The sequence below is a fragment of the Bos indicus genome, chromosome 9, assembly GCF_029378745.1.
Source record: "Bos indicus isolate NIAB-ARS_2022 breed Sahiwal x Tharparkar chromosome 9, NIAB-ARS_B.indTharparkar_mat_pri_1.0, whole genome shotgun sequence".
NCBI classification, from domain to species: Eukaryota; Metazoa; Chordata; class Mammalia; order Artiodactyla; family Bovidae; genus Bos; species Bos indicus.
In genome coordinates this window covers 87,923,195-87,935,577 of record NC_091768.1, presented here as the reverse complement: position 1 = coordinate 87,935,577, position 12,383 = coordinate 87,923,195, and the positions used below count along the sequence as shown (strand labels likewise).

At 41.4% G+C, this 12,383-nt stretch overlaps 1 protein-coding gene across 1 annotated transcript in view; it reads right to left on the bottom strand.

Moving 5' to 3' along the window:
• The window catches only part of IYD (iodotyrosine deiodinase), a 29,712-nt gene extending 29,399 nt beyond the window's left edge, over positions 1-313 (bottom strand). Inside the window, exon 1 of the mRNA XM_019967592.2 lies at positions 77-313. Within this exon, the coding sequence (XP_019823151.2) occupies positions 77-248 (172 nt within the window). The 5' untranslated portion in view covers positions 249-313. The remainder of the gene's footprint in view (positions 1-76) is intronic.
• Between the last annotated feature and the right edge of the window lie 12,070 nt (positions 314-12,383).

Sequence of the window (12,383 nt, the reverse complement as noted above, 5' to 3'; positions counted from 1 at the left end):
TGAGTCCCCCCAGCCACTTGCCCTCATCGTAAAAATACAGAAGGTGGGAACCGAGCAGCAGAGCCAGCGTCTTTACCTGCTTCCTCCTGGTGGACATCGGTGCTGTCTTTCAAGTCTTCATCCACCCAGGGTCGAGCCTCAGCCCCAGGCTCCCCCTTCCTTCTCTCAGTGCTTCCATCAGCATTTTTAAAGATCCACACCATCCAAATGCAGATGACAGCTACCAAGACTGGAGTCAGAAGAAACATGGTGGTGAGACTGATCCTGAAGGGTGTCCATACTTCCCAGGCTGGGGTTTAAACAAACAGGGACAGGTGTGGGGAATGCTGGGAGATGAGTGAAGAGAGGGAGGGGTTTGCTCGGGGAAGGGACAGTGAACCTGCTGACTCCACGAGGACTTTGCCAAGGAGCAAATATCACAGCTGTGTGAGTCAGGGTGTGTTTCGGGTCTGGCAATGCATGGGTGAGCGCACTTTCTTAAACTGTGTGCTCAATCAATATATTCTTAGACAATCACTGCCAGGATTTGAGGATATACTTTAAAGCACTAGATCTTGCCAGCCATGGTGGTATTTCATCTTTCTCCTGTAGATTTTCTCTGAGAGCAGTGTGTCCTCAACTGGCCTGATGCTAGGAGTCGCTTAGTGTTGGCCCCTTCGAACCAACCTCCATGCCTGTTTTGAGCGGTTCCCAAATCTGGGGTGTTTTCCTGCAGTTTTAGAGACTGGGCAAAGGATTGGCTATCTCAGGCCTCTCGTGCACATTTTGTCTTATATATATCTATATTATTTCAATTCTTTTCAACCAGCATGTACTAGTTTTTACTATTTCTACTTTTTTTGTGTGATAAGATATAATAATATAAAGTTTACTATCCTAGCTCTTTTTAAGGCTCCAGTTCAATGACATTAAGTACATTCACAGTGTTGTAAACCCACCACCACGCTTCTAAAAACTGCTTCATCACCCCAAACAGGAACCCTCTAACCGTGAAGCAGTAATTCCCCACTTTCTCTTCCCACAGGCCCTGGTAACCTCAAACCCACTTCCTACATTATGATTCTGACTGTCCTAGGAGCCTTCTGTAAGTGGACTCATACAGTATTTGTCTTTTTGTGAATGGCTGTAATGACTTTCACTCAGCTGAAAGTCTTCAAGATTCATCCATGTTTTAATACAGATCAGAATGTCGTTCTTTTTCATGGTTCAGTCGCTCAGTCGTGTCCGACTCTTTGCGACCCCATGAATCGCTAGCTCGTACTATATATTTTTATGGGGGCTTCCCCAATGGCTCAGCAGGTAACAAGTCTGCTTGCAATGCAGCAGATGCAGGTTTGATCCCTGGATCAGGAAGATCCTCTGGAGAAGGAAATGGTAATCCATGCCATCATCCTTGCCTGAAAAATCCCATGGACAGCGGAGCCTGGATGGCTACAGTCTATGGGGTTGCAAAGAGTCAGACACAACTGAGCACTCGGCACAGCACATGTATTTTTATACTTAAAAAATAGACACTAAATAAATGTTACATTTACAAGAAGACCATTACAATACAGTGCAATAAGTGCTATACTAGACAAGTATGCCTGGTCCCTTATTCCATCTGAGACAGGAAAGACCCCACAGAGGACATAGCTTCTACTGTCTCAACAAACTCAGTGTGACCTGGGACAGTGCAATTGAGGGAGCTTGCGCCAGAATCTAATCTATACACTCTCCCTTGAGAAACTCTTGCTGCAAAAAAAAAAAAAAAAGATCAGCTGACCTAGGCAGTGTGTTGTGTAGTGACATGGTTGCTTTGCCTGGATTTCCATTCTGCTGTGTGCTCATGTCTCACTTCATGACTGGTGATCAAGAGTGGATGGATTGGTCAGTCTGCAAACCGCACTGGGAACATCCTTACTTTAGAGAACATATTTTCCCAAGACACACATACGAGTCTTTACTTCCAGTGCTGGTGGTGAATCTAATTATCCCTGTCCTTGAATCCTTCTGCTTTAGTAACATTCTGCAAGTGTATTTGCAGGGTAAGTGAAATGAGGTGAAAGAGAACTTTCCAGGAAAGAGACTTCCCGGCATTGAGTGAGGCAACACCATTTCTAATGATTCACACAACCAACCTGTCACAAGCATTTCTATTAAGTACTTATTTAACAAGTGTTATATCAAGTATTCACACTAAAGGCTTAAAATAGGACGTGCTTGGGACTTCCCTGGTGATACACTGGTTACAGCTCTGCACTTCCACTACCAGGGAAATGTTCAACCCCTGGTTGGGAAACTAAGATCCCACATGCCACGTGTTGTGGCCAAAACATAAACAGACTCACAGATTTAGAGAATGAACTTGTGGGTGCCAGGAGGAAGGATGGAGAGGAGTGGGGGAAGGGATAGTTAGAAAGTTTGGGATGGACATGTACACACTGAGTCCCTTTGCTGCCCACCTGAAATTGTTATAACATTGTTAATCAGCTATACTCCAACACAAAATAAAAAGTTTTTTTTTTTTTTTAAAGAAGAACCTTATGGCTAAAATAACAAAAACAATAGGGTGTGCCTATGTCTGCACCAAAATCTTATCTCAGTTCAAGTGTGAAGTTAGAGGAAAAAATTCAGAATGCTTTTAAACCTAACTGACCTCACCTATACACAGTCCATACTCACAAATAACTTTAACACCATCAAAGGATATTTAGTTTATATAGATCTAATGACCAGAGGACTGTGTGATGCAGAAGTTTATATTTCTGTGTGTGATCACTATGTTGATTCTTTATCTAGATTATCCCATATAATCCACAGGATGAGTCACTTGATAAGAAACTCCATTGCTCTAGCCATTCCACTACATACAAGAATTGAAAGCAAGGTCTCAAAGAGATATTTGCACATTTATATTCACAGTACTATTTTCCACCATAGCCAAGAGATGGGAGCAACCCAAGTGTCCATGGACAGATGAATGGATAAACAATATAGTAGAGACACTACAATATTATTCAACCCTAAAAAAGAGGGAAATTCTGACCCATGGTGCAGCATCAGTGAATTTTGAAGACATCTGCTAAGTGGAAAAACATCCAGTCACAAAAAGATAGACCTTGTATAAATCACATGTATGAGATCTAATGTAGCCAAATTCATAAAGATAGAAAATAAACTGATTGTTCACTGTGGCTGGGGGAGGGGAAAAGGAGAGTTATTATCTAATGTGTGCAGAGTTCCAGTTTTGCAAGACCAAAAGAGTTCTGGATTGTGGTAGATAGTGGTGATGGTTACACAACAGAGAGAATGGACTTATACTGTTGAACAGTACACTGAAAAAAAGCAAAGATGGTACATTTAATGTTGTGTGCTGTGCTGTGCTTAGTCACTCAGTCGTGTCTGACTCTGCATGACCCCATGGACTGTTGCCCACCAGGCTCCTCTTCCATGGGGATTCTCCAGGCAAGAAGACTGGAGTGGGTTGCCATGCCCTCTTCCAGGGGATCTTCCTGACCCCAGATGGAATCCAGGTCTCCCACATTGCAGGCCGATTCTTTATCATCTGAGCCACCAGAAAAGCCCTGAATGTTGTATATATTGTACCAAAAATATTTTAATAAAAAAAAAAAATCTCTGCCCTGAAGGAAAAATGAAGAGCTTTTACAACAGTGCCTAAAGCACCATGAATGAGTGGAAGCAAGGTCCTTAAAGTGTAGTCCTAGATCCCCATCATCCACATCCCCAGAAGATTTGTTAGAAATAAAAACTCTCGGGCCCTACTTCAGATGCACTGAATCAGAAACTCTGGAGGTGGGACCAGCACTCGCTTTCAAGAAGCACTCCAGGTGGTGGTGCCGACACTTGTTGAGGTCTGAGAACCACTGGACTCAAGAAAGGCTCTCTCATATTCCCTTGTTGTTGTTGTTTAGTTGCTCAGTCATGTCTGGCTCTTTTGTGACCCCATGAACTGTAGCCCTTCAGGGTCCTGTGTCCATGGAATTCTCCAGGCAAGAATACTAGAGTGGGTTGCCATTTCCTTCTCCAGGGCATCTTCCAGATCCAGGGATCCAACCCACATCTCCTGTTTGGTCTGCTTGGCAGACCTATTCTTTACCACTGAGCCACCATCAGTTCAGTTCAATTCACTCACTCAGTCATGTTCAACTCTTTGTATCCCATGGACACAGGCACACCAGGCTTCCCTGTCTATCACCAACTCCTGGAGCTTACTCAAACTCGTGTTCATTGAGTCGGTGATACCATCCAGCCATCTCATCCTCTGTCATCCCCTTCTCCTCCTGCCTTCAATCTTTCACAGTACCAGGGTCTTTTCCAATGAGTCAGCTCTTCCCATCAGATGGCCAAAGTATTGGAGTTTCAGGTTCAGCATCAGTCCTTCCAATGAATATTCAGGACTGATTTCCTTTAGTATTGACTGGTTGGATCTCCTTGCAGTCCAAGGGACTCTCAAGAGTCTTCTCCAACACCACAGTTCAAAAGTATCAATTCTTTGGCACTCAGTTTCCTTTATAGTCCAACTCTCACATCCATACATGACTACTGGAAAAATACCTTTGGCTAGATGGACCTTTGTTGGCAAAGTAATGACTCTGCTATGGGAAGCCATAGCCCTGGGAACTATACTCAATATTCTGTAATATTATATATGGAATGAGAATCTTAAAAGGATATGTGTGTGTGTCACATACATGTATATGAATCACTTTGCTGTACACTTGAAAGTAACACAACATTGTAAATCAACTACAATCTAAAAAGAACCATTGCAGCCACCCAGAGGAGAGCTAACTGAAGACTCAACTCTTCGGGGAAGAAAACTGGGGGAGGAGGAGGAGGAAATGATGGCATAAAGTTTGGAGGTGGTAGAAGTGACCGGGTCCAGATGTGGGGATATTACAGAGCGGGAATCAGAAATGACATCCCTCCTTCTCCCAGCATATTCCAGTCTGTACTTTGTCTCATTCGTTTGGGAAAAGACTTTGGGATTTCATGGACTTCGTGTTATTTAACCCAATGAGCATGTAAGTGGAGAGACTTCTATAAAGAGCTCTCAGGGAAAAAGCTGAAACGACAACACACTGCTCACAAAGCTGGGGATTGTTCCGGAACGTGATTCATCAAGTGAGACTGGCTCTGCCTCTATCAAAACACGACTTCTGAGACTGGGCGATTTCCTCAGTGCTTCTTTTCTCACTCAAGCCAATAGCCAAACAGTACTTTCTGGTTATGGGTTGGGGCCCGTTGATGACAAATGACAGCAATTCCTCAACCTCTGTATTATGTTATCTTTTGAAAACAATGCCTTTTTATGAAAGAGCTTAGCCACAAACGATATGGCATCCATTCTAGACAAGAAGACAAAAACCCTGTGGTGATATTAGTCAGAAACAGTTTTTAATAGAAAAAAGTTATGTTCCAGAGCAACATTCCTTAGCATTTAGTGATACTGTATTTGCTTCCAGTAGAGATTCATTATTGCTTTTCTACACAATAAAAAAATTATCATCTGATGATGGAATTATCATCGCCATCTTATTTCTCCTCTAAGAAGAAATTACGAGGCAGAATGTTAACAAAACAAGGTGACTTGTAGGAGACGCGCTGATTGCTTGGCATGTAAGAGAATGTCTGGTGTGTTCCTTTCCTAGTGTGTGTGTGTGTCACTCAGTCATATCCAACTCTTTGTAACTCCACTGACTGTAGCCCACCAGGCTCCTCTGTCCGTGGAATTCTCAAGGCAAGAAGGCTGGACTGGGTTGCCGTTCCCTTCTCGAGGGGATCTTCCTGATCCAGGATCGAATCTGGGTCTCCTGCACTGCAGGCAGATTTTTTACTGTCTGAGCCACCAGGGCAGCCCTAAGGCAGCTGTAACAAAGCCCTGCAAACTGGGTGACTTGAAAGAACAGAAATGTGTTGTCTCTCAGTTCTGGAGGTCAGAAGTCTGAAATCAAGGGGTCAGCAGGGCGGGGTTCCTATGGAAGGCTCCAGGGGAAAATCTGATCAGGGCTTTCTTTTTATTTCTGGTAGAGGCCAGCAAGCCTTGATGCTCCTCGGCTGGAAGAAACTTCACTCTAGTCCTGCCTGTGGAGTCGCATGGCGTTCTCCCAGTATATCTTCACTTCCCCTTCCCCTTGTAAATCTGTGTCTGTATGTTTCTCCTTTTCTTACCAGGATACCAGTCATTTTAGACTTTTCTTCCCAGATACCAGTCATTTTAGACCCTATGACCTCACCCTAACTTGACTACACCTGCAAAGACAGTATGTCCCACTGGTCATTGGCATATCCCTTTGGGGCACCACTCAACCCATAACACCTGGTAAAATGGAAATGAAGATACTTCCTCCTCTTCTGGTGAGGGTAAGTTCATTGTGAAACATCAATTAAATCATGGTGAGTCTCCAAGTTTTTAGCCTATCTGATTGTAAAGTGGGCAGAGCAGGCGAAATTGTACTCATTTCTCTCTAAGGAAACCACCCTGTCCGTAATCAATGACTCATCTGCCCAGGTGGGACGCTGAGATTGCTCAACACAAATGTTGGAAGATCAGAAACCTCTTTTTTTTTCACATGTCTAGACTCTGGAAAGTCTAGAGGTCCAAAGGTTATATCTTTTAATTTTCCTTATATTAAGTTTTTAATTAGATATTAATGTTGATTACTTTAACTAGCAACAGCGGTCAAGTTTTTCTCCCATTACGTCACTCTGACTTCCACTTTTACCCTTCTCTGTCCCCTGTGAGAACCAGGGGGAGAGAGGACAGGAGCTCTTCTTCTGATTCCATGGTCTCCATCCTATAATCCAGGATGATCTCCCTATTTTAATATTTCCTTGAAATATTAGCATAAAAGAATATTTCTGCAGACCGAGAAAGACATTCAGTGCTTTTCTGCAACATAATGACTTAAAATCTCTTTAATATTGCAGGCTAGGCATCACTGTTTCTCTATTCCTTAATAGATAAAGTGAATTACTATACTCTTGTTTTATGAATGATTCATCTAAACTAAGCCTAAAGCTGATTGCATAATATTCTAATTGCAAAATATACTTTTTTTTTTAATGGTGGTAAAATATGCAAAACATCAACTTTCCCATAATTAGCCATTTTTAAGTGAACAGTTCGAAGGTGTAAAGTTCATTCATGTTGTAGTGCAACCATTCCCACCTCCCATCTGCAGAATGGTTTTTTATCATCCCAGTCAGGAAGTCTGTTAAACATTAAACATTAAAAATATCCATTAAACATTAACTCCCTCTTCCCTCCTGCCCTAGTCCCTGGCAACCAACATACTATTTTCTATCTCTACAGAGTTGACTACTCTGAGTACCTCGCATAACTGGAATTGTATTTGTCCTTTCATGTCTATGAAACTAAGCCATGCCCATGGGGCAACCCAAGATGGGCGGGTCATGATGGAGAGATCTGACAGAATGTGGTCCACTGGAGAAGGGAATGGCAAACCACTTCAGTATTCTTGCCTTAAGAACCCCAAGAACAGTATGAAAAGGCAAAATGATAGGATACTGAAGGAGGAAATCCCCAGGTCAGTAGGTGCCCAATATGCTACTGGAGATCAGTGGAGAAATAACTCCAGAAAGAAAGAAGGGATGGAGCCAAAGCAAAAACAATACCCAGCTGTGTATGTGACTGGTGATAGAAGCAAGGTCTGATGCTGTAAAGAGCAATATTGCATAGGAACCTGGAATGTCAGGTCCATGAATCAAGGCAAATTGGAAGTGGTCAAACAAGAGATGGCAAGAGAGAATGTAGACATTCTAGGAATCAGCGAACTAAAATGGACTAGAATGGGTGAATTTAACTCAGATGACCATTATATCTACTACTGTGGGCAGGAATCCCTCAGAAGAAATGGAGTAGCCATCATGGTCAACAAAAGAGTCCGAAATGCAGTACTTGGATGCAATCTCAAAAATGACAGAATGATCTCTGTTCATTTCCAAGGCAAACCATTCAATATCACAGTAATCTAAGTCTATGCCCCTACCAGTAACGCTGAAGAAGCTGAAGTTGAATGGTTCTATGAAGACTTACAAGACCTTTTAGAACTAACACCCAAAAAAGATGTCCTTTTCATTATAGGGGACTGGAATGCAAAAGTAGGAAGTCAAGAAACACCTGGAGTAACAGGCAAATTTGGCCTTGGAGTACAGAATGAAGCAGGGCAAAGGCTAATCGAGTTTTGCCAAGAGAACGCACTGGTCATAGCAAACACCTTCTTCCAACCACACAAGAGAAGACTCTGTACATGGACATCACAGATGGTCAACACCGAAATCAGATTGATTATATTCTTTGCAGCCAAAGATGGAGAAGCTCTATGCAGTCAGCAAAAACAAGACCAGGAGCTGACTGTGGCTCAGATCATGAACTCCTTATTGCCAAATTTAGATGTAAATTGAAGAAAGTAGGGAAAACCACTAGACCATTCAGGTATGACCTAAATCAAATCCCTTATGATTATACAGTGGAATTGAGAAATAGATTTAAGGGACTAGATCTGATAGACAGAGTGCCTGATGAACTATGGATCGAGGTTCATGACATTGTACAGGAGACAGGGATCAAGACCATCCCCATGGAAAAGAAATTCAAAAAAGCAAAATGGCTGTCTGGGGAGGCCTTACAAATAGCTGTGAAAAGAACAGAAGCGAAAAGCAAAGGAGAAAAGGAAAGATATAAGCATCTGAATGCAGAGTTCCAAAGAATAGCAAGGAGAGATAAGAAATCCTTCCTCGTCAATGAATGCAAAGAAATAGAGGAAAACAACAGAATGGGAAAGACTAGAGATCTCTTCAAGAAAATTAGAGATACCAAGGGAACATTTCATGCAAAGATGGGCTCGATAAAGGACACAAATGGTATGGACCTAACAGAAGCAGAAGATATTAAGAAGAGATGGCAAGAATACACAGAAGAACTGTACAAAAAAGATCTTCATGACCTAGATAATCACGATGGTGTAATCACTGACCTAGAGCCAGACATCCTGGAATGTGAAGCCAAGTGGGCCTTAGAAAGCATCACTACGAACAAAGCTAGTGGAGGTGATGGAATTCCAGTTGAGCTCTTTCAAATCCTGAAAGAGGATGCTGTGAAAGTGCTGCATTCAATATGCCAGCAAATTTGGAAGACTCAGCAGTGGCCACAGGACTAGAAAAAGTCAGTTTTCATTCCAATCCCAAAGAAAGGCAATGCCAAAGAATGCTCAAACTACCGCACAATTCCACTCATCTCACATGCTAGTAAAGTAATGCTCAAAATTCTCCAAGCCAGGCTTCAGCAATATGTGAACCATGAACTTCCTGATGTTCAAGCTGGTTTTAGAAAAGGCAGAGGAACCAGAGATCAAATTGCCAACATCTGCTGGATCATGGAAAAAGCAAGAGAGTTCCAGAAAAAACATCTACTTCTGCTTTGTTGACTATGCCAAAGCCTTTGACTGTGTGGATCACAATCATCTGTGGAAAATTCTGAAAGAGATGGGAATACCAGACCACCTGATCTGCCTTTTGAGAAATCTATATGCAGGTAAGGAAGCAACAGTTAGAACTGGACATGGAACAACAGACTGATTCCAAATAGGAAAAGGAGTACGTCAAGGCTGTATATTGTCACCCTGCTTATTTAACTTCTATGCAGAGTACATCATGAGAAACGCTGGACTGGAAGAAACACAAGCTAGAATCAAGACTGCCGGGAGAAATATCAATCACCTCAGATATGCAGATGACACCACCCTTATGGCAGAAAGTGAAGAGGAACTCAAAAGCCTCTTGATGAAAGTGAAAGAGGAGAGTGAAAAAGTTGGCTTAAAGCTCAACATTCAGAAAACGAAGATCATGGCATCCGGTCCCATCACTTCATGGGAAATAGATGGGGAAACAGTGGAAACAGTGTCAGACTTTATTTTTGGGGGCTCCAAAATCACTGCAGATGGTGACTGCAGCCATGAAATTAAAAGACATTTACTCCTTGGAAGGAAAGTTATGACTGACCTAGATAGCATATTCAAAAGCAGAGACATTACTTTGCCAACAAAGGTTCGTCTAGTCAAGGCTATGGTTTTTCCTGTGGTCACGTATGGATGTGAGAGTTGGACTATGAAGAAGGCTGAACGCCGATGAATTGATGCTTTTGAGCTGTGGTGTTGGAGAAGACTCTTGAGAGTCCCTTGGACTGCAAGGAGATCCAACCAGTCCATCCTAAAGGAGATCAGTCCTGGGTGTTCCTTGGAAGGACTGATGCTAAAGCTGAAACTCCAGTACTTTGGCCACCTGATGTGAAGAGTTGACTCATTGGAAAAGACTCTGATGCTGGGAGGGATTGGGTACAGGAGGAGAAGGGGACGACAGAGGATGAGATGGCTGGATGGCATCACTGACTCGATGGACGTGAGTCTGAGTGAACTCCGGGAGTTCTTGATGGACAGGGAGGCCTGGCGTGCTGCGATTCATGGGGTCGCAAAGAGTCAGACACGACTGAGCGACTGAACTGAACTGAACTTTCATGTCTGGCTTATTACACAGCTCAATATTGTGGCTAATGTCAGAATTCCTTTGCTTTTTAAAGCCAGATGATATTTCATGGAGTGTATACACTGCATTTATTCATTGACCTGTTGATGGATCTGTTGAGTTGCTTCTACCTTTTGGGTACTGTGAATAACGCAGCTATAAACATTGCTGTACTGTGCTATTCTTTTTAACCCTATTAATATATAGTTCAATTTGAGAAACTGACTGTAAAATTGGTTGCCCAGAACACATCGGACTGATTCTTAAGGAAACACTATATGATACAAATTTCTGAAATTTTCTTTTCCTCCTAGTTAGCAATGTGTGTGTGCTCAGTCCTGTCTAACTTTTTGCAGCCCCATGGACTGTACTCTGCCAGGCTCCTCTGCTCATGGAATTTTCCAGGCAAAAATACTGAAGTGGGGTGCCAGTTCCTATTCCAGGGGATCTTTTTGACCCAGGAATAGAATCCTCATCTCTTGTGTCTCCTGCATTGGCAGGCAGATTCTTTACCATTAGCACCACCATTACAGTTACCCTTAAATTCTTGTATTTCAATTTTTAAATGTTTCTCTAAAAAAATGTGTTTATTAAATAAATAGTGGCACAGATTCTTTAGAGAAAAAAGAACACAACACACACTAGCAAATGTAAATAAGGAAAACACCGTTTAACAAAATTAGAACTAAGGTTATATCTCAAATAATTACAAAGGGACATTTTAAATTACAATAAACTTCATACGATTCAGTATGGACACATTTTAAAGCTCAACAAAATCAGCAATTTCCAGGGGAAACACAAGCAAAATTCTCAAACTGACTAAAAAATATCAGTTACTATGATAAAAAACTGAAAACATTGTCAGAGAATGTTATGTTTAAAAAAAGATGTGTGCTACCTCAGATGGTGACCTTTTCAAATGCTCAAAGAACAATATTACCCAGGCTAAATAAAAAACCTCAGAGTATATGTAAATCTTCCCAATTTATTGAGCAAAATAGGAATAATTCTACTAACAAAGCTCAACAAAGATAGCAGACCAAAAACAAAACAAAAACAATCACACTTATAAGTCCTACTTGTAAATTTTACAGAAAGAATTAGCAATTTAAATTAATCAATATATTTTAAACATATCTTCACTAAATACATTCAAATAAGATTTATCCAAGCAGTACAGAATAATTAAATATGAGGAAATCTAAATATATCATATTACAAAAATTGGTTAAATTTTAAAATTATGCAATAATCTTCAAAAATTTCCAAAAGCTATCTGATATTCTTTAATACCCAGTCTGACTTTTAGAAACTTCTTTAGAAGTCCTAAATTTTTTTTTAACATGATTTAAAAATTTTACCTTAAACTGAATCAACAATACTCTTAATGATAAACACTAGAGGCAATATCATTAAAATCAGAAATCAAAATTTAAAAAGGAAGGAAAGATGAAGTGAGAGAGGGAAAGCTAGAAGAAAGAGAGCTTACTCTTGATCATTCTTATTCTGGAAACTCTGGTCAAGGTAGTAAGAAGGAAACTGTTAACAGACCTCTGGATCGTCACAACTTGGGTGCCACATTCTTCAGCTGCATTTTACCAATCATAAAACTGATATTTTTGTTCCCGTTTATCTATCTCCTGAGTCTATCTATCTCTGAACTCCAAGCAGCAGAGAGAGTGGTGATTAATTATTAATTCATTACACTCAAACCCCAACCATAGGCATTTTTTTCTTCCAGTTTTCAGTTCAGTTCAGTCACTCAGTCGTATCTGACTCTTTGCGACCCCGTGGACTGCAGCACACCAGGCTTCCCTGTCCACCACCAATTCCCG